This window comes from Engraulis encrasicolus, chromosome 21 (genome assembly GCF_034702125.1).
Source record: "Engraulis encrasicolus isolate BLACKSEA-1 chromosome 21, IST_EnEncr_1.0, whole genome shotgun sequence".
NCBI lineage: Eukaryota > Metazoa > Chordata > Actinopteri > Clupeiformes > Engraulidae > Engraulis > Engraulis encrasicolus.
In genome coordinates, this window is record NC_085877.1 from 47,795,512 (window position 1) to 47,818,142 (window position 22,631).

Below are 22,631 nucleotides of genomic sequence, written 5' to 3' on the forward strand. Positions count from 1 at the left end.
CTCTCTCTCTCTCTCTCTCTCTCTGTGTGTGTGTGTGTGTGTGTGTGTGTGTGTGTGTGTGTGTGTGGGTGTGTGTGTGTGTGTGTGTGTGTGTGTGTGTGTGTGTGTGTGTGTGTGTGTGTGTGACATGTGCAAATAAACAATATACGATATATAGGCCTATCCTTATTGCAAAGTCAAAGCCTACAGATTATGGACTTATGTATTATCTCGGCCAAAAGCAAACAATAAAAAATCTGACCAGCATATTGTATTCTCGACTATAATAGACTTGGCCTACTCAGGGACGGATCATGACTCCATGGGCCCCTGGGCCAGATAACAAGAAAGGGCCCCCTCCAGATGTTAGAGACCCTATATTGTTGGACATTCAAGTGTTTTTCCCCTGAAAATATGTGAAAATAGAGTTGTTAAAAGTGTGATTTTACACAACATGAGAATGGAAATTTAGAGGATTGGGCTTCAGGGCCCTCTGGACTCTTGGGCCCCTGGGCCTGGGCCCGGTAGGCCCTTGCAGTAAATCCATCCTTGGGCCTACTTGTCTAACATAACGTGTTGCCATGATAGAAAGTTGTCTTTGAAGATTTTGATTATGTGCGTGAGGTGTATGAGTAACATCTGCTAAGAGAATTGTAATGTCATCACGAGTAGGCTGAATGCTAGCTTCATTTGAAATTAATGATATTTATTTAGGCCTATGTATTTATTTATTTAGCCAAATGGGTCCCTGAATGTTCTACCTGAAGGTAGGCGTATAGCCAAGCTTATTACAGCCAACCAAAAGTGTTTCTCAGTTGTACCACTTAAATCTTATCTGGAGCGAGCTTTCAATAGGCTAGCCTATAGAAAACTCATTTGGTTGTGGATTTAGATGCATGCCTGTTTTTGTCACGGGGGGTTAGTTGCGTTGCTTTACAATTAAAATACAATACCCAGCGGTCAGTGGGAAAAAAACTGCCGTACGGCCCGCCCTGTTGTACGATAGACGGCTCTGATTGGCTGACATTCACCAGGGGCAGACGGTGTCGTGAAATCATTTGTTCTTTTCGGGCAGAGAATACCCGGATGTTCAACCCTCCAAATATATTTCGACAGAAGGCGGGATAACCAGTTCAAATCAGGCGAAAGACTCGTTTGAATTACCGTCTCGCAGGATTTTGGTTCTTGCCTCTAAAGGATAAAAATGGTAAGTCTTCACCTAATGTTGGTTTTCTCCGGTTTAGTATGCACTTATTCTGGTTGAGGTATGAATTGTAAAAACTCTACGTTGCTTTACACGATTAAACAAAATCTCAAACACGGCTACACGGGGGTCGTCAGACAGCCCTCAACGTTATCAGAAAGCTAATGTTACGTTAGCATCTTTTCAGGATGATAGTTATTTGCCACAGTAGCCACACTCATCGCACAAACGTATTTTGTTAACCATAACCGTGTTTTCCTTAACTCTGCGTTTCCCTACTCTAGGCTGGCGGCAAAGCTGGAAAGGACTCTGGAAAGGCGAGGACAAAGGCCGTTTCGCGCTCACAGAGAGCCGGTCTCCAGGTCAGTTGTCTATCGCTGTATAAAAGCGCGCCTACGGTGCCATGCCAGCTAGCAACCATGCTAACTCCCCGGCACCAAGCCAGCATTCACCTGCCTGCATCTAATGCAATATTTATAACAACTTTTAGGCCTTCTTAGCACCGCATACTCATGGAAATGTTGTCTCACACTATGCGCAATAGATTTGTGCCATTTTACCGATGATTCTGCCACTAATAATGGGTCAAAAACCAGTGTTGTGGTTTGTTGTTGATTTTTGGCGCCCTGTCTGGTTGCTTGTGTGTTGTGCAGTTCCCGGTGGGTCGTATCCACAGACACCTGAAGTCCAGAACGACCAGCCACGGCAGGGTCGGAGCCACGGCAGCGGTCTACAGCGCGGCTATCCTCGAATACCTGACGGCCGAGGTATGTATGGGATCTTATCAAACAATAGCCAAAGCAAGTTAGTCAAGTTGACTCCCAACCCCTTCCGTTTTCCCGCTTTTTGCATGGGGATCAATTCAAGCGGAGTGAAGTAGCGTGGGTGGTGGTGATCCTCAGTCCCTATTGACTTTTCACCAAAATGCCCTGCATGAATGAATGAATGAATGAATGAATGAGACTCTAAAAAGACATGATTACATTTCCTTAACGCATTGCATCAGACGTTTTTTGTTTTATCTATGGGGTTTTTTGTGTGGTAGGGCCAGGTGCTTGAGTTGTGAAAGTGCCACGGATGGATGAATGAATGAGAATCTAAAACGATATGCTGATTATTCCATATTGCATCAGGCGAGTTTGTTTTAATTATAGGATGCTTTTTGGTGTGGTGGTTGCCAGGTGCTTGAGTTATAAAGTGAATAAAGTAAATACATTGATTGAGAGTCTAAAACGATATGCTGATAATTCGGCATTGCATCAGACGTTTCTGATTTTCATTATGGGATGCTTTTTGGTGTGGTGGTTGCCAGGTGCTTGTGTTGGCAGGAAACGCGGAGTCTTTTCACTTAGTGCCCTGGAAATGACACAATCATGTTTCTGCATTGCATCAGGCGAGTGTGTTTTAACTATGGGATGTTTTTTTGTGTGTGTGTGTGGCGGTTGCCAGGTGCTTGAGTTGGCAGGAAACGCGTCCAAGGATCTGAAGGTGAAGCGTATCACCCCTCGCCACTTGCAGCTCGCCATCCGAGGAGACGAGGAGTTGGACTCTCTCATCAAGGCGACCATCGCCGGAGGAGGTATGATTCATGCTTTTTTCCCCCTTCTCTACCTTTGTTTTTGTTATCTTTTATCCCCCTCCTTCGTCTGCATGTTCAGAGGGGGTATTTCATTGGGGCTACTCTAGGGATGCACCGATACTGGTATCGGTAGCCGATACTGCTCATTATACTCGTACTCGTCAAGCACTTGCCGATACCCGCTATGAGTACTACTATTACTCAAAACAATGCAAAATCTTGTCACATTCTGTGGACTTGAAAGCAGCATGGAAAAAAGTGCCACCTCATACATTTACTAACATTTAAATCTACATGGAAATATACAATAATAAACAAGGCCATGATTTATTTTCATTGTATTTTGGTGGTAAAAGGTATCGGTATCGGTACTCTGTATCAGCAAGTATACACATTAATATACTCGTACTTGTATCGGTTTTCAAAAAAGTGGTATCGGTGCATCCCTAGGCTACTCTGCCCAGTAAAGGCCAAGTGCAGGAGACTGAACTACACACATTATGTAAAAAAAAAAAAAAAAAAAAAAAAACCCGAGTTGGGACGACTGCATACACTTCTTTTTCCTACCTTGTTTTTGTCATCTTCTGTTTTGTATGCATGTTCAGAGGGGTTATTTCATTGGGGCTACTCTGCCCAGTTAAAGGAATAGGGCAGTAGGCTGAACTACACATTACGCCAAAAGGGTCAAAGAGTTTGGACTGGGAATGGTCCTTATTACTCTTCCTTTATGTTATGTGACTTAGCCTTATGGTCCAAATGTGTCCCTTTTTCGAGAATGGCTATGCCAAAGTTGCTGTAAGTACAATATCTTACCAAATGCCAAGGTTTTGAGGACTTCTTTTTTTGTTTCTCAGTTTCAATGTTCCAGCACTTTGCCTTTTTAGGGCAGTAGCCTAGTGGTCGAGGTCAGTTGTAATATTTAGAGGTGCAACGAAAATTCGGCTGCAGAAAATGTAAGACACTTTCGGTTTTCGTCCGAAAGCCAATTGAACGGCCGAATAGAAAATGAATTGAAAATGGGCATTAATTAAACTAATTTCAGTTCTACTCTAACATTTGAAGACATCAAATACACATTTATTTTCTTTCAAAAACATGTCAAAACATATACTGTAAACTGTAGATTTCAGCAATATTCTAAAATGGTGAAAAACCTAACTTTTGATCACTTGACTGAACTGTAATATTCGGTTTCGGTATTCGGCCAAGTGATTTATTTTTCGTTTTCGGCCACAATTTTTCATTTCGGTGCACCTCTAGTAATATTGTATGGTTACTATGTCTATTTACTTAGTAGATTGCACCACAGGAGCAGATGTCTGCTTTGTTTACTAGTGCTTCTTACCGCGCCCCATCATATCCGAAAGGTGCCAAAGGGAACATCACCATGAATCATGATTGCATGAATGCACTGCTTTCTTCAGGGGCAAATCTGAGCATCTCACCGTTTTAATAGCAATTCATTACATTCTAACTCAAGCCAAACACAATTGCTGCATTGGGGATAGATCTACGAAATGTGTAAAGGCTGCCATTGCTGGTGGGGAGGTGGACTTGAGGTTAGAGGGTTGCCGGTTCAAATCCCACCCTTGCCATGGTCCACACCTCCTCTCCCTCTGTGGCTGAAGTGCCCTTGAGCATCTAACCCAGGGCTGATAGTATTCAAGCTCCATGCCTGATTTCAGGCTTGACAGAGTTTGAAAAAATATAAAAACATTGATAATATTTAGCCATTAGGTTATTCTTATCTCAGAATGTGTTACAGGCTCAGGGTTTCCCTCTTCTATCAGGCTTGAGTAATGGTCATACACAGGCTATTAAATATTTGAATAACGTGTCAATTGGCCTACGTTACGTCACTATGCAGTATCTTGTCGTCGTCGTTAGAGCAGGGGAAAAAGTTCAGGCTCAGGATTTTTTTTCACCATCACCCCTGATCTAACCCCACATTGCTCCAGCGTCAGCTCAGTGTAATGTAACCACATTTTGTATTTGGCATTACGTTGCTAATATCTCCATTGTGTTCTCTTCCCCTCTCCAGGTGTCATCCCTCACATCCACAAGTCTCTGATCGGCAAGAAGGGCCAGCAGAAGACGGTATAACTCCCCACGGCCCGTCTCCTCTCCGCGATATCCGCATCCATGTCCAAGTCACGCTCTCTCTCTCAGGACTCAAGCGTGTGTTCCAACAACCTGGCTCAGTGCTGAACCTGGTTAAGTTAACATTGAGTTAAGTGGTCAATCGTCTTAATTCAAGAGCCCAAGTCATCATTTGCTTAACGAAATGACGCATGACACTGTGTGGCCCCTCTATCTATTTTCAACTTCGGGCTTCCATGAAACGTTGGGGGCCCACCTATGACACAATGAAAGAGTACAGTTCAAATGGTCAGCAGTGACTCATTGTTTTTATTTTTAGAAACCGATTTTAAGACCCTCATACTTTTCAGGGCTCACAGTTTGAGAATCACTGATTCGATAGAAGAGACTTAAGTTCTCTTCTTAAAGGGGTATGCCACTATTTTGGAGCTTAATACAGTTAAAATCGTTGGCTGGGGTTTATAAAGGTGGTAACGCGTCTTATTTTTCATGTTAAGTGTTGTCTTGCTTTAAGACAAGTTAAAAGAGGGAATATGTCGCTAAGCTAGTGAAAGTCAATGGATCCGTGTAGCATTGTAAACCACTTTATAAACCCCAGCCAATGATTTTAACTGTATTAAGCTCCAAAATAGTGGCATACCCCTTTAACTCAATGACACCTGTGGGCTATTTATTAGCAGGTTCGCCACTTCATGTTAGGTTAACTAAGTCAGGTTCACCACTTGTCCAAGTTCTTGGAATACCAGGACGGTGTGAGCTGGACGTGGTGGATCTCTCTCCTTTTTTGTATTTCTTGTTTTGGCTTTTATTGTCTGGTTGTGTAGCCGTGTAGTGTCCCCTGTACTCCCCCCATAGAGGTAGAAAATAACACTAGAGTGGACATGGCCATTCACGACAGCACTGGGAAGTGGCACATGGCGCCTCCCATTGTCTGTAGGTAGTGTAGGCACCTTCAGTCAATTCAAGTCAATGGAGAACACGCCCACCTCTGTTAAAAAATGGACTAAAACTGTGTGAATATGAAGTAACCCATTAATCAAAGACCAGATTTGAAATGTCAGGATAAATATCTACTTAAATCATATGAGTTGATGAAATACATCTAAAAATCAAATTATATTAATTCTGTACATATTTAGCAACACACTTCAACTATTGTCCTTGTAGAGTGTGTTGATGGACATTTTCACATTATTAAGTCATTTTTTGACAGCGGTGAGCCTCCCTCTCCATTCATTTTCATTTATCAGACCTACCCACAGATAATGGCCGCCACAGATTGCCATCAGAAGGGGGGCGGGGTCACCTCTAGTGTTATTTTCTACCTCTATGATTCCCCCTCTTCCCATCTTGAATTTGACTTGTACTATGCCCATTGCCCTTCGCTTTTTGCATTTACTCGTTCCTGCCTGGGGTGGTTTTTAAAACATGGCTTCAAAGAAGCTGGTTTTGTTTTTATTAATTTTTTCCTTGTTTAATTTTGTAAATGTTTTTTTTGGTACTGTAGTAGGTCATTGTAATCCTTTTTTGGTCTGTGTACATTTTATTTGGCATAAGACTTTATCCATTTGGGTCTTGAGTTTATGTGAATAAAGCTCAAAATTACACTGCCGGTATTGTGTCTTTGTCTTTTTAATGCACTCAAGGACTTGTGGCTTGATGCTAATGCGCCCATTTACTTCCAGTGATTGTGCTTAACAATGCTAAAACATTCATACCAATACATTTAAGTACTGTAAACACTGAAGAAATGATATGCACATTCATGAATAATGCTTGGAAACACTGCAAATACAGTATATGAAAATCAACAATTGGGGTGGGGTGGGCTGTTGCTTAAAGGGCCAGTTCAGTCAATTTCAACATGCAGTTGAAATGCTCGCACTACCCTGGACCTGTCAGTACCTGAGGTTTTTTTTTTTCTTCAGCCTTTTCCGAGATCTTGGTCATTGTAATGGGGACGGCGCTTTGTTTACATTAATTAAAAAAAAAATTATTCCCAAAAACATCCGAAAGGTTATACAACATCAGCAGACAACTAGCAAACAGCGGTACCTTTTGGGAAAATATTTGGAGTAGGCCTATGTTCACTTTTTGGAAAATGTAAACAAACGCTGCCCCCATCAGAATAGCTCATATCTCGGAAAGGGCTTAGCCGAAAAGTGTGGCATCACCAGGTACTGACAAGTCAAGGTTAGCGTGAGCAATACAACAGCATAATGAAATTCACTGAACTGTTGCTTAAAGTTGCTGTCTAAATAGTGCTGAATCGAATGAAGTCAAATGCAGAATGGATATGGGTTATCTTGGGTTGGAATTATGACTGTGATTTTGTTGTGAAATGTGGCCTTGGCAGCAGGGGCGCAACTACAGTATATGCACAGTATGCGTTGCAGGGGGGCGCCAAAGAGGACGTTTGAGGGCGCCAAATAATTAAGTGTTTTTTTTGGGAAGGGGGACACCAAAATAGTTCTTGCATACCCCCCCAGAAAAGAGTAGTTGCGCCCCTGCTTGGCAGAGTTTGAAAAAATAAAAACATTAATTAGGCATTCGGTTATTCTTATCTCAGAAAGTGTTACAGGTTCAGGGTTTTCTTCTATCCGGCTTGAATAGTGGTCATACACAGGCTATTAAATGTTTGAATAATGTGTCATATAGGCCTACGTTGCGTCACTATGCTGTATCTTGTCGTTAGAGCAGGGGAAAAAGTTCAGGCTCAGGATTTTTTTTCACCATCACCCCTGATTTTTAACCTGACCCTGTAAATCGGCTGCCATTTCACATTTCATCAGGGTTCCCACTGGTGCTTGAATTCCTTGAAAATGCTTGAATTTCAATTAAGTGTTTTCAAGGTTGTGAAAATGCTTGAATGTTTGGTGAAGTGCTTGAAAATGCTTGAAATTTGTGTCAAATCAAATTCAGTAAGCCAAATAATAGAAATAGATTGTTCAGGTACATCAAAAATCTGAGGGAGTGAGATGTCAGATGGGATTTGCCATTCGACAGCCTAAAATTGATTAGAATTAGAATTGTAGGGCAGTCGTGGGTGAGCGGTTAAGGCGTCAGACTTGCATCCCAGAGGTTGCCGCTTCGACTCCCGACCCGCCAGGTTGGTGGGGGGAGTAATCAACCAGTGCTCTCCTCCTCCATGACTGAGGTACCCTGAGCATGGTACTGTCCCACCGCACTGCTCCCCATGGGGCACCACTGAGGGCTGCCCCCTTGCACGGGTGAGGCATAAATGCAATTTCGTTGTGTGCAGTGTTCACTTGTGTGCTGTGGAGTGCTGTGTCACAATGACAATGGGAGTTGGAGTTTCCCAATGGGCTTTCACTTCACTTTAATGCAGGAAATTGCATCTAAAACCCACAAAATGTTCTGGGGGAGGAGCAGCACATGCCCTTCCCACGACCTATTTAAGGTGATGGAAAACTGAAAATTTGGTGCTTGAAGGTGGTTGAAAAGTGCTTGAATTTGTTAATGAAGAAGAAACCCTGTTTCATACTTCATTTAATTTTAACTGTCTTGTCTTTCTGACTGTATAATATGATTGCTGCAGAACCCACACAAATCCACAGAGTGGACTCATCCAAGCAGTGAGCTTTCATCTACAGTCTTTTAGTAGAGAAAATGCGCTCAACTCCGAAAAGTTTCTTACAAGGTCTTTGGGTGCGAGCAAACAGCAAATTTTAAAAGACGCCGAAGAAGGCTTAGGCTGAAACGTCTGTCTGTCTGCCATGCTAACCCAGTATTAAAAGTGCAAGAAACTGATCTGGGAGTGCAGCTTTTTTACCTTTCATCTACTGTATCTATCAAATGTTCTGCTGCATTTTAATCCTCTTTATATAATTATATAGAATTATTTCCATTTGATGTCGCACCCTTTGCACTGGAGAGAGGAGGTGCAACCTTTATGGGGATTGCCCAGTAGGTGGCAGTGTTGAACTTAAAGGGACACTGTGTGAGATTTTTAGTTGTTTATTTCCAGAATCCATGTTGCCCATTCACTAATGTTACCTTTTTCATGAATACTTACCACCAGCATCAAATTCTAAGTATTCATTATGACTGGAAATATGGCACTTTTCATACATGAAAAGGGGGATCTTCTCCATGGTCCGCCATTTTGAATTTCCAAAAATAGCCATTTTTAGCTGCAAAAATGACTCTACTTGGACCATACTAGAAAATATTTGTTTATTACTCAGTAAACTTTCATGGAAAGATCAAATTTGGCAATAGGCAACCCAGTTTCAATGAGCAGCATAGTTGCAGTACCTTTTTTGACCATTTCCTGCACAGTGTCCCTTTAATCAAAATTTTCATTAGGGAGATATCACAAACAATGACAAAAAAAATCACAACGGAGTGAAGATAAATGAATAAATACAAAAACAGCAGAAAAGGAGGGCGAGACATTGCATTGATTCATTTGCATAGCTCTCATTCCCAGACTTCTTTTGACATTGTCTTGCTGTGATTCGGTGGGTCCACGGTGTAGGACTATCAGAGTATTTATTTTATTCTGGCAGCCGTGATGTAATTGGTTAGGGACTAAGCTCTTAGATCACACTGTGGGTTGCAGGTTCAAGCCTCACCTTTACCACTCCCTTCTTCCGTCCATGGTTGAATTCAGCACCTTTGTGCAAGGCACCTAATTTCACATTGCTCCAGGGACTGTAACCAATACCCTGTAAATACTCAAGTCGATTTGGATATAGGCACGGGTGTCATTTTAGGTGGGGATGGTGGGGACATGCCTATACCACGTTTGAGATTAACCTATCTTATCCCCTTAACCTTTTCCAAAACATATAATGGAAATGATAGTTTAACCACCTTTTCCAAAACATATAATGGAAATGATAGTTTACCAAGACAATTTACCATAATGTCCCCACCACTTTCAAAGTCAAATATACACCTTTGGATATCAAGCGTAAGTGAGTACTGTAATGTAGCCTACTGTAATTACACAGGCCTACCACCTTCGCCAGTAAGATGAGACGTAACACTATTTGGCCACCAGGTGGCAGACTTCTCATTATCCCTAAAGGACATCTCAGCCAGGACATGGGACCTCTTAACTCCAGATCAGGGATAAAAAAGCAAGTTACGGATTAAACCCCAAACTCTTGTCAGCTTTTCTGTGCTCAGGAGGAGCCCGAGGCATAAAACCGTCTAACTGTTTTACGCCTCAAAAAACCGGTTGGTGTTTTTTTTTTTTTTTTGGTTGGTGGTGGCGCGCGCCTTCACGGAGCCTCTCCTGCAGCAGGAATGTCGCGCGCTTCGCCAGAGGGCTCCTGCACCAAACTGCACTTGTTCTCCTTCGCGACCGCCTCTCAACACAAACACACACACACACACTCACACCCTCAGTCGTCACAGGTTGGGACAGGTGCATGTGCGCTGCAGGTGCGTTTAGTGGCAACTTCAAATTTGCAACACCCTTGTGGCCCACCTGAACAATCGACTTGACTTGACTGAATCGTAGCCTACACGGATGGGGTAACCTCTTGGCTAGACGTGGTTCCTTATTTTTTATTATTATTGAAAGAATCTGACAGTGCGACACACAGTTTGGGTCACAACGTATTGACCACGGGGTATTGTGGATCTCAAGACTATTCCAGTTGAGACAAAAAAAAACTTAAAAAACATAAAAAAAACACAAAAAACGTATAAAACACAAAAAAGAAAATAATAAAAAGAAAAGACAAGAAAATGCATTTTAGACCAAGGTACTCAGACCAAGGCTTTGGCCAGTTTTTGTTAACGGACATACCTCACATCAGAATAAAGTATTTTGTTAACGGACATACCTCACATCAGAATAAAGTAGTCTATGCCCAAGTGAGGTATGTCCAAATGAGGCGCATCTTGCCACCAGGCAAGGCAGGCAGCCGCTTGGGGCCCCCAAGCCCCTAGATAGTAAATAACAGCCCCCACGTTACCACAGTAATTAGTCTAGGCTTATCCATAAACAGGTGATATAGGGGCGTCTGGGCCTAGCTACTGCACTGCCGCGGGTTTTACGCACGGTCTGGTGAGCGCGCGGCAGACGCTTCCTGTCATGGCTCGCTGTCATTGAGTGAAGGCGGTGTGCGCGTGTTGAATTAGGATCTTATATAAACATTTCCAACAAGGATAGCCCGTCACGGTCAAGCATTGATTGATGACAAAAAGGCTAGCCTAAACTAATGTAGTAGCATTAATAACGGTGGAACAGTCACAGATGAACAGCAAAAACCATCATCGACTAGTATAGGCTAAACATTAACGACTAAACATTGATTGAGGAACAGTCAATAACTGACTCGCCATGCTTGTGCACTTCAGGCACTATGTTTACGCACTGAAACATAGCCTTAATAGATTAATTAAGCACTAAAACATGGTTAATATATTAATTACGCACTGAAACATAGTGCATTCATTAATTACGCACTGAAACATAGCCTTAATATATTAATTACGCACTGAAACATAGCGTCTCTATTCATTAATTACGCACTGAAACTAAACGTGCATTAATATAATAATTGCTCACTGACACACAGTGCCTGAAGTGCACAAGTAGTCTACATGACCGTGTGTGTTTTGGGTAGGCTGGCTGGCAGGTAAATGTAGTCTACAGTCTGCTTGTACTGTATGCATTAGTATTAAGCCGGGTGGAGTTTGGACTGCTGACTGGCGAGGAGAGGCGTGTGCCACTAAGGAAGAGTTGGAGCTGTTGCTCAATTAAAAACATGAGTGTGTGTGGGGGGAAGAGAGAGAGAGAGCGAGAGAGAGAGAGAGAGAGAGAGAGAGAGAGAGAGAGAGAGAGAGAGAGAGAGAGAGAGAGAGAGAGAGAGAGGAGGGAGGGAGAGTAGAGAACAGGTGTATCCACTTTGTCACGCAGCCCAGAGCATTCGACACACCTGAGGAACACAGCAGCGTTCCACTCTGCTATTAGCACAGTCCGCCAGGTAAAAATGTGTCTTCTTAATTTGTACAGAATTTGTTTGAAGTGGATACCACGTGATAATTACGCATCGCAACAATAGACGGGGATTTTTGGGAGCACTGTCTCATCTCGTCTCGTCGCGTCGCTTTGTTATCTTGGAAAAATATCTCGCCAATTAAGCAACTCCGCTGCAAGGCTGTCAGTCAGGCTGCTAGGACCGAGGATATTACTGAAGCAGTTTCCATTTAGCTGTGAAGCGATGTGGAGGTAGCCTCGTTTGTGGGGAAGGAAGGAAGGGCAGTTTCCATCACAACCGAGCGCGTGGGCTATCCAGCAGCCTCTCCCACCTGCGTCGGCTTCTTCTGGAGGTTGCCAAGGATCCCGGAGTCGTTCCACCAGGGGATTTAAGTTTCGTCAAAGGATTTCTTGAAGACTTAACCGGCACATACAAAAAAACATGCTGCCCTGATATCCGATGTTAGAGACTCCAAAGCAGGAGTTTTGAAACTGTCTGTGGCAAAAACAATTCACCTTTCAAACTTTTAAACGTAGGATAAAACTTTGACCGTTGCGCAAGCGCACCGTCTGTCTGGATGATGCTGTCACGCCATCAAAACACGCTACGGCTCTACATCTGTTGGGCACTGAGTAAGTATTGACAACTTCTTTAGTTTGGGTATTGGCCTAGTCCTAAAGCTGTGTGTGTGTTAGGATTTATTTGAAGAGTTGTATAAAGTAGGCGTAATAGTACTGTTATCGATAGGCCTACTATTCTAGCAGTAAGATAGGCTATTACATGTTTGCAACGTTGTAATATAATACTGTTGTAGTTCCATTTAGTAGGCTACTTCTACTTTATAGGCCCATGTTTGTACCGCCGTTATTGGCTGAAGCTGTAGAGCAGGGTTACAAAAAACACATTTTAAGCTTCAGGAGCAGACTGGACGAACTGGTTTATAGCTCGGCGTGTGTTTGCACCTACATGTCTCTCTCTGACTGTGTGTGTGTGTGTGTTTGTGACTCAACCGACTGACAGGAACTCTGTGCACATCCCCCCTGACACACGCACACACACGCACACGCACGCACACACACACACACACACACACACACACACACACACACGCACACGCACGCACACACACACACACACACACTGAATCCACGGTATTAAGCTGTATTAAGCTACTTCATTTTCCTCAGCTGTGATGTAGACACTGTTCTCCTGTCAGCCATCCAGGTGTGTGTGTGTGTGTGTGTGTGTGTGTGTGTGTGTGTGTGTGTGTGTGTGTGTGTGTGTGTAGGTGTGTGTAGCTACCTGTATGCATGCACCAGGCTCAGGAAACCAGGTGACTAGTTGTTTACCACAGAAAATCACATGGCCTGTGTGTGTGTGCGTGTTTGTGATTGTGTGTGTGTGTGTACGTGATCAAACCCATTTGTGGCCTCAGATTTTCTGCTTAATTGGGTATTTTGTGATTGGCTTGAGAATATACACCGTCTACCTGTTAGTACCTTAGAGTCATGTGACAGTCTCTATGAGACTATGCATTCATATGTGTGTGTGTGTGTGTGTGAGCTGATGCATGTGTGGGAGATTGACATGATGTGTGTGACACACGCAGGGTGTGTGTGTGTTTACTCATCGCTGGAGACTTGATTGTGTGTGTGTGTGTGTGTGTGCCGGATGCTGACTCGGCTGGGCTGCTATGACAGTAATGTCGCACAGGCGGATTCCAGCACACACACACACACACCTGTCTCTCCCACTCCCACCCACACATCAGAACAACACACACACACACCTGTCTCTCCCACTCCCACCCACACATACACATCAGAACAACACACACACACACACCTTTGTCGGCATCCATCACCTGTCTCTCCCACGCCCACCTACCCACACACACCAGAATAACAGAGTGACGTGTCTCTCTCTCACACACCAGTCTCTTACATTACATTTCACTTAGCTGTTAAAGGCTTTTTTTATATCCAAAGCGATTTACAGTTATTTTAAGTACAAGGTATTGGTTACAGTCCCTGGGCAGTGTGTGGGTTAGTTTCTTTGCTCAAGGGCACTTCAGCCATGGAGTGAGATAGGGAATGGAAGGGTGGGATTCGAACCTGGAACCCTCTGATCTGAAGTCCACCTCCTTAACCACTGGGCCGCAGGTGCACGGCTTCTCTCTCCCGACTGAAAGAGACGCACAATAGAAAAAGAGGTGCTACTCACCTGGGCTAAACATTTGAATCATTTCAGCACAGGGGTGCATACCAATATGTGTCCTTGCCTCCTCCACTTGTGCTTGTCTCCTCGTCCCGCCTCCTGGCCCCTCCTCCGTGGAGAAAACGATAAAGTTTCCCAGCTGTCAGCCTCGCCACAACAACTTTTGAGGGACCGTTTTTCATTCACCATCCCAATTGCAAATGAGAAAAAGACTTTACAATTGAGCTTTTGCAAGATATTGAAATATAATGCTGTTGTCAGTGATGTCATCATGACGAGAAGCAAGTGGAGGAGGCAAGTGGAGGAGGCAAGGTCACATATTGGGATGCACTCCAGGTGTCAAAAGTAAAAGCACCACAAACTTGATCCAACCCGTGCAGAGTCAGCTGATTGTAAGACAAGGACACAGGTCTATGGGCTACTCAGACAAGATACCTTTGTTGGAAGGAAACTGTGTTTCTGTTTTTAAATTTTACTATTGACATCTCTGCATTTCAGAGCGCTGCCTTATGTCAGTTCACAACCTTCCACTTCCAACCTTTTCACATCTCCAGTTTGGAGAGGTTAGGGATGGCGAAAATGGAAAAAAAACTCTTAACCGGCTACTGAGACTCATTAACCGGTGGTCAACCGGTTAACCGGTAATCTTAAATTATACGACGTTCGCGTGCCTGATATGGATAGCACTGATTTTTTTTTATTTTATTTTTCACTTAAGACTTTTTTTAGCTGCGCAGACAAGACCTGCCATGTCCAGCCACTGTTGTCAGATGGAAAATGCTGAATTATTGTACTAAAACCTCAAAATAATCGTTTTTTGGGGGGCTTTTTGGGAGGAAATTGTTATTATAATTATTATTATTATTACAACCGGTTAACCGGTGGCAGAAAATTTTAACCGGTTATCGTTGATCTGGCCCTACTAGAGGTACGACACCACTGAGCTAAGGGTCTAGAGCAGGGGTGTCAAACTCATTTCAGTTCAGGGGTCACAACATGCAGCCAATTAGATCTCAAGTGGGCCGAACCGCACATTAAAGAAAGGTGCTGCTTACCCGGGCCAAACATTTGAATCATTTCAGCACAGGTGTACACAAGTGTAAAAGTAAAAGTACTTTCAAACTTTTCTAATTTCTTTATTAGAGGATAGCCTCTTGAGATAAAAATCGCGTTTTCGAGAGGGTCCTCAACTCCACAAACCACACACTTTTCATACCACAAACTTGATCCAATCAGTGCAGAATCAAGTCAGCTGATCATAAGACAAGTACACAGGTCTGCTGGTTACTCAGACCTGTCGGAAAGAAACTGTTCTTTTTCACTTTTACTTTTACTATTGACATCTCTGCATTTCAGAGCGCTGCCTTATGTCAGTTCACAACCTTCCAGTCACACCTCCAGTTTGGTATTGGGGGTAGAGGTACGACACCACTGAGCTGAAGGTCCAGAGCAGGGGTGCAGTGTTGCCAGATTGGGCTGGTTCCCGCCCAATTGGGCTGCTTAGGATGGCCGTGTGCGGGTAAAAATGGCATTTATCAGAAAAACCCGCCCACTTTTTGCCATAGAAATCAATAGAATTGGGCTGGATTTTGTGCTTCTAGGCGGGTTTTGACATTTTTTTGGGCTGGAAATAGTCAGCCTCATCTGGCAACCCTGCAGGGGTGTCAAACTCATTTCTGTTCAGGGGCCACAACATACAGACAATTAGATCTCAAGTGGGACGGACCAGACCAGTAATTGTGGAATGATGCCAATTTCTGCTTCCTATTGGAGTCACATTCACATGTTCACACAATCACACATAGGGTAGTCATGGGTAAGTGGTTAGGGCGCCAGACCTAGAGCCCAAAGGTTGCCGGTTCGACTCCCAACCCGCCAGGTTGGTGGGGCGAGTAATTAACCAGTGCTCTTCCCCATCCTCCTCCAAGACTGAGGCACCCTGAGTATGGTACCGTCCTGCCGCACTGCTCCCTTGGGCCGCCATTGGTGGCTGCCCCCTTGCAAGGATGAGGCATAAATGCAATTTCGTTGTGTGCACTTGTGTGCTGTGGAGTACTGTGTCATAATGACCATGGGAGTTGGAGTTTCACAGGTGGGCTTTCACTTTTCACTTCACTTCACATTGCTAGTCAATGATATGGAGGTGAATGTCAGCCGGCATATCAGGAGCATTGACTGGAAATTGTGAGCAAAAAAAGAAAGCAAAGAAAGCAGACTCATTCGGAAGTGGTGACAGCCTGAAATCTCAGACACCTGTAGCCACTTCATGTTGGGCAAGAGATTTACTGTTTTGAAATTCTTGGTTTTTTTTTTTGTTCCCCTCTACAAGTCCGGGGGCCAGATTAAACCATGTGGCGAGCCATATCCGTCCCCCTGGCCCTATGTTTGACACCCCTGGGCTAAAGGTCTAGTACAGTACTTCTCATTTGTAGTCTTTCATCCCATTGAATCCCATGGTAAGATGTGACTATTGAACTACAAATGACCGTCTGATAAACGGTAGCAGTGCAGAACAGTACATTTTCCAAACGTTAGTAAACCGCCCTCCCAAAGTTGGTCCCCATAGCTTTGTTCCACCCGTCTCGTTTTGACCTGTGAGTTGGGCAAAGGTTGCCATAGTGAGAGTAAAAGTAAACCTAAATTCATGGTGTAAGTACAACAATGACATCACAAAGCTGTTACACCATTTACACCATTGTACCTAATGAGAGAGATAGACTGTGTTGTTCCTGAAAAAGACTAAAATGACTGTGGGCAGCCGTGGTGAAAATGGTTTAACTTAGATCTTGAGCTTTAGCTTTAGATCACAGGGTTGCAGGTTCAAATCCCATGTTTACCTCCCCCTACACCTCCATCCATGGCTGAAGTGCCCTTGAGCAAGGCATCTAACCCCACATTGCTCCAGGGACTGTAACCAATACCCTGTAATATCTGTAGGTCGCTTTGGATAAAAAAAGTGGTAATGACCAAGCCTTAATCGGTTACCTAAGACTGTCTGCATTGTCATAGCAATGCTGTCATGATGTAGTTCAGCGTGTTCAGCAAAGAATGAATAGGCCCGTCGTCGGGGCCCATATGCAGTAAGAGGCAACAATGGACTGTTTGGTTAAGTTACTGGAGTGCAGGCTGAAGTGGTATAGTGGTGCTTTAACCCATTTCAGCCTAAGGCTCCTGCAAAAACGCCTGATGAATGCCTTAGCCCTTTTTTGGAAAAGGTAAAACCTATTTGGAAAAAGAAAACTTAAATATCTCAGCCTCCGAAGCACATAAAAACATGAAATAAATTGCATCTGGAATTAGAATTTGTTCATTCAGCTCTTATCCACATTTGTAATAGAAACACCCAAATTTCAAGATCCTGAATGCAGCGTATATGTCTCTCCAGGCGCCAAAGGTGAAACAATGTGCACAGCATCAGGCTAAAATGGGTTAAGCTGCTGAATGCTGAAGTGGTGTAGTAAGCTTAGTGCTTTAAGTTGATGAGGATCAATAATTGGTAAGGTGTTTGTGAGTGTTATGAAAGCGAAAGTGTGAAAGCCCAACTGGGAAATCCCAACTCCCATTGTTACACAGCACTCCACAGTACACAACGAAATTGCATTTATGCCTCACCCGTACAAGGGGGCAGCCCCTAATGGCGCCCCAAAGGAGCAGTGCGGCAGGATGGTACCATGCTCAGGGTACCTCATCCATGGAGGAGGATGGGGCAGAGCATTGGTTGATTACTCCCCCCACCAACCTGGCGGGTCAGGAGTCAAAACGGCAACCTTTGGGCTACAAGTCTGACGCCCTAACCGCTTACCCATGACTGCCCATAGCAGTCTTGTAGTGACTAGTAATTAGTGCGTTAAGTTGATGAGGACTGATGAAGTGGTATGTGAGTGTTATCTTGTAATTAGTAATAAGAGTATTACGTACCATTAAGAGCATTACGTGATAATGATTATACTACTCAAGTGAAGGGTTAAGGTGTCTATGTTTAGTGCGTTAGGTTGGCCTGGGTTGCCTGGTAAAGTGGTGCTGAGTGATATCTTTGTTGTCTGCTGTGTGGTATGGAATGTCAGGTGTCTGGTTAAGTGGTGGTGAGTGATATCGTAGTTGTCTGGTATTCTCTGGAGGGCTTCCCTACAATCTAAGAACGCAGTAACTCTGAAAACGGCAAACTGAGAAAAAAGGCTTCAAAGTTTCCCATATGGCGCGACAACTGTGTTGTCGGTACACACTTCCTGGTAATGCTTGTTTAGGATAGAAATTTAATGCATACAAAAAACAAACAAAACAAAAAAACATTTATGTGTCTTTTTGCCACAAAAAACAGAGTTACTGCGTTCTTGGCTGGTATTACTGCCACAAAATGGAGTTACTGCAGGAGTTACTGCGTTCTTAGCTAGTATTACTGTCTACTCTCAAACCAGTCCCATTGGAACGTGCAGCAGTAACTCGCCGACTTCCTGCGTTTTTGTTTTGTACGATATAACCTTTAATACAACAGGCAGTAACTTTTTTTGGTCATTTTTGCACTTTCAAAATGAGTTTTCTCCAAAACGGGACGGTGTTGGACCACCATTTTATGACACAAGACAAATGAGGTAGTTTAAAACCCATTCCTGAAAAAAAAAAAAATTGAGTTACTGCGTTCTTGTTTTGCACGGCAGAGGGGTGAAGTTGTCTAGTGGTAGTGCGTTAAGTTGGGCTGGGTCTCTCTGGTTAAGTTAAAGTTAAGTGGGGGTGTGAGATAGTTGTCTGGTATTCTATTCAAATACCATCTCGTTGTCTTGTGTCTTGTGCGTTAAGTTGATGAGGATCAATTGGTAAAGTTGTAGTAATTTGTAATTACAGTGATTGCCCAAGGGAGGGGTGAAGGTGTCTGGTTGTGCGTTAGGGTTGGGCTGGGTCTCTCTGGTAAAGGGCTGGTGAGAGATAACTTAGTTGTCTGGTATTGTCTGGAGGGGTTTGCTGCTGTAGAGTCTGTTCTTGTCAGGTGTGTGTGTGTGTGTGTGTGTGTGTGTGTGTGTGTGTGTGTGTGTGTGCGTGCGTGTGTGTGGCCTTTATAGTCTGCTCTTCTCTATGAAGGGGTTTGTACAACCTGCCGCTGCCCAGACACCGTGTCGTTGTTGTCTGGTGACAATACAGGTGACAAAGCTTTCAGACTGATGATGAGCCAAACAGATAAGTGACTGAGTGTGGAGACAGACAAGGGGTGGTCATGGGTAAGCGGTTAGGGCGTCAGACTTGTAACCCAAAGGTTGCCGGTTCGACTCCCGACCAGCCAGGTTGGTGGGTGGAGTAATTAAAGGGGTATGCCACTATTTTGGGGCTTAATACAGTTAAAATCGTTGGCTGGGGTTTATAAAGGTGGTAAAGTGTCTTATTTTTCAAGGTAAGCGTTGTCTTGCTTTTCATGCTACACGGATCCATTGACTTTCCCTAGCTTAGCGACATATTGCCTTTTTTCACTTGTCTTAAAGCAAGACAACGCTTAACATTTTACGCACCACTTTACCACCTTTATAAACCCCAGCCAACGATTTTAACTGTATTAAGCCCCAAAATAGTGGCATACCCCTTTAACCAGTGCTCTACCCCATCCTCCTCCATGACTGAGGTATCCTGAGCATGTAGGAAAGGGAGATATCCTCCCTGCTCCTGTACTTCACAATCTGGTGCGTCACAGGAAAGGACTAGTAATAGCAGGCAAGGAAGAGAGTCACCGGAGCCTCTTCAGATGTGGAAAAATTACAGTTTTATTGGGCAAGTGGCAAGACTAACGTTTCAACGTTGTCACATCTTCTTCAGAGTCAATATGGCATGGTACCGTCCCGTCGCACTGTTCCCTTTCAAGTGCCATTGCGGGCTGCCCCCTTGCACGGCTGAGGCATAAATGCAATGTTGTTGTGTGCAGTGGGCACTTGTGTGCCGTGGAGTGTTGTGCCACAATGAAAATTCATGGCTGAGCATCTGTGGAATGATTTTTCACACATGCTAGATAAGGGAAAGGGTGACTAGTCCCAAATGAGCAATTTCCCCATCACCCTTCCAGAGATACAAGCAAAGTCCTCTCCCACCCACCTGATTGATCCAGCCCAGCCCAGCCCTCCACGTTTCTCCACATGGTTGGCATTCCAGCCAGTCTGTCTTCGTCCCTTTAAGACAACTCAGTGTCCCACCACGTCTGTCATGGTTGACATGCCAGCCAGTCTGTCTTTGTCTTCATGGGACCCAGTGTTTATGCCTTTCACCACCTCATAAGCAACCCACACCAAATACACAGCGCCATTTACCCACGTTACACCTACCCAACCCGCCCTGAATGGCCCAGTCCAACCTATCACGTCTGTCATTTTAGAGTCATTCAAGAGTTTTAAGCAGATTTTTTTTTTTCGCCTCAAAAATTACACAGGCCTGAAGTGACAATGAAGGAGTGTGCGAGTGCGTGTACGTGTACATGTGTGTGTGTGTGTGGGTGTGTGTGCACGTGTGAGTGTGTGTGTGTGTGTGGGTGTGTGTGCACGTGTGAGTGTGTGTGCGTTTGTGACCCAATCAACGAAACATCACAAGGTGAAGTCTCACTAAATCTGCCATGGTTGACATGCCGGCCTGTCTGTGTCTTCATCTCAACCCCCTCCTTTCTCATAAGCAACCCGCCCCAAACTCATGGCACTATTTAAACCCAAGGAAGAAAAATCCGCACTCACAAACTGCGTCTCATTATTTATTTATATTACCACCATGTCCAAAAAGCAAACGCGCTTCGGCTATCAAGCCTTCATCAGTGCGTGGTTAGCTTTTGGACATGGTGGTCATATAAATAAATAATGAGACGCAGTTTGTGAGTGCGGATTTTTCTTCCTTAAGTTGATACATTTTATCGCGCACCCAAAGACTTTCATTTTTCCAAGAAGTTGAGCGCGTCCTTTGCCAAAACTTGAGGACTATTTAAACCCAACTTATCCCTAAGGGGCCCAATCATTAGGAGGTGAGGTCCCCACTAGAGGATGACATTGTTCAGGAATTCCCGTGGGTCCCATGGGAGTCAAAACTTTAAAGATGAACGGGAGCGGGCAGGAGCGTGAATAAAGATGAATGGGAGCGGGCAGGAGCGGGAATAAAAATGAACGTGAGCGGGAATGCCGCTTATTTTTTCTTTAAAAAACAAACAAAAAAGCCTGATTTTTTTGACGAAACGGGATTGGGGTTGATTTTGAGTGGGAGTGGGCAGGATTGGGAGACATTCTTTTCAGGAGTGGACGGGATGGGATTTGTTTCTTTTACTCCAGTCCGGGATGGGACGGGATGGGATTTTTTTTCTGGGACCGGGATGGGATGGGAGTGAAAATCCACTCCCGTGTCGTGCTCTAGTCCAGTGTTTCCCAACCAGGGGTACGTGTACCACTAGGGGTACGCGAGCACACTGTAGGGGGTACTTAAAAAATGCTATTGTTAAAACAAATGTATGGAGCAGTCACATCAGGAAAGAGAAAGCGATATAGAACATGAATTTGGGGGTACTCATGGCACAACTAAGAGGCTTAGGGGGTACGCGAGACAAAAAAGGTTGGGAAACACTGCTCTAGTCCCCACCCGTACCTACTGTCCAACTCTTCATTAGAGATGGGATTTATGGCTCTTTTTCGGGATCCGGATCTTAGTGGCTCGTTCCTTTCAAAGAGCCGTTCAAAAAACTGGCTCTTTTGGCTCTTTTTTAAATTATTTATTCAGTGTTAAAAATGTAATATTTTGACTCCTCCTCAAGGTAATGTTGTCCAAACAACAACTGATTATTCTCCTGCTTATAAAGACCGTTTTTGCCTCTCTTTGAGGCAAACAATTGTGTTTTTTCCCAAATTTAATTACTCTGGTCGAGGTCACGTGCTTAAAATGAATGAAAATTGAACGAAATAACGGTCGAGTGGCTCCCCCAGCTGTGATCCGGTTCCCATCGTTCACTTCAGAGAGCCGTTCAAAAGAACGGATCGTTCATGAACGACACACCTCTACTCTACATGTTTCTCCACATGGTTGGAATTCCATCCATGTCTTTCTCCCTATAAGACAACGCGGTGTCCCACGACGTCTGTCCTGGTTGACATACATAACTGGCCTGTCTGGCTTCGTCAGCATGGTCATGAAACATTGACATTATTGGGGCTGTCTTTTAACATAACTGAATGTCACCTAATGGCAACAATCATAACATGTTCATGACCTAGAAATAATGTTTATAACACGTCCATGACTGCTTTAAGACACTGTGCAGGAAATGGTCAAAAAAGGTACTGCAACTATGCTGCTCATTGAAACTAGGTTGGCTATCGCCAAATTTGATATTTACATGAAAGTTTACTAAGTAATAAACAAATATTTTCTAGTGTGGTCCAAGTAGAGTCATTTTTGCAGCTAAAAATGGCTATTTTTGGAAATTCAAAATGGCGGACCATGGAGAAGATCCCCCTTTTCATGTATGAAAAGTGCAATTTTTCCAGTCATAATGAATACTTAAAATTTGATCGTGGTGTTAAGTATTCATGAAAAAGGTAACATTAGTGAATGGGCAGCATGAATTCTGGAAATAAACAACTAAAAATCTCAC

At 43.8% G+C, this 22,631-nt stretch overlaps 2 protein-coding genes across 2 annotated transcripts in view; both read left to right on the top strand.

The window, feature by feature from the left end:
* The first annotated feature begins 1,070 nt into the window (after positions 1-1,070).
* LOC134437261 (histone H2A.Z) lies at positions 1,071-6,474 on the top strand. Its single transcript, XM_063186754.1, has 5 exons — positions 1,071-1,186; positions 1,468-1,545; positions 1,837-1,950; positions 2,633-2,762; positions 4,804-6,474. The coding sequence occupies exons 1-5, from the start codon at positions 1,184-1,186 to the stop codon at positions 4,863-4,865; spliced, it is 387 nt and encodes a 128-aa protein (XP_063042824.1). The 5' UTR covers positions 1,071-1,183; the 3' UTR covers positions 4,866-6,474.
* Positions 6,475-11,765: 5,291 nt separating this feature from the next.
* Positions 11,766-22,631, top strand: part of nectin4a (nectin cell adhesion molecule 4a) — a 61,212-nt gene continuing 50,346 nt past the window's right edge. Inside the window, exon 1 of the mRNA XM_063186942.1 lies at positions 11,766-12,456. Coding sequence (XP_063043012.1) covers positions 12,402-12,456 — 55 coding nt within the window. The 5' untranslated portion in view covers positions 11,766-12,401. The remainder of the gene's footprint in view (positions 12,457-22,631) is intronic.

Excerpts from the sequence above, each read along its gene's own strand:
- LOC134437261 (XM_063186754.1), top strand. Across the intron at positions 1,546-1,836 it reads CACAGAGAGCCGGTCTCCAG|TTCCCGGTGGGTCGTATCCA; the intron begins GTCAGTTGTCTA and ends TGTGTTGTGCAG. Across the intron at positions 1,951-2,632 it reads TCGAATACCTGACGGCCGAG|GTGCTTGAGTTGGCAGGAAA; the intron begins GTATGTATGGGA and ends GGCGGTTGCCAG.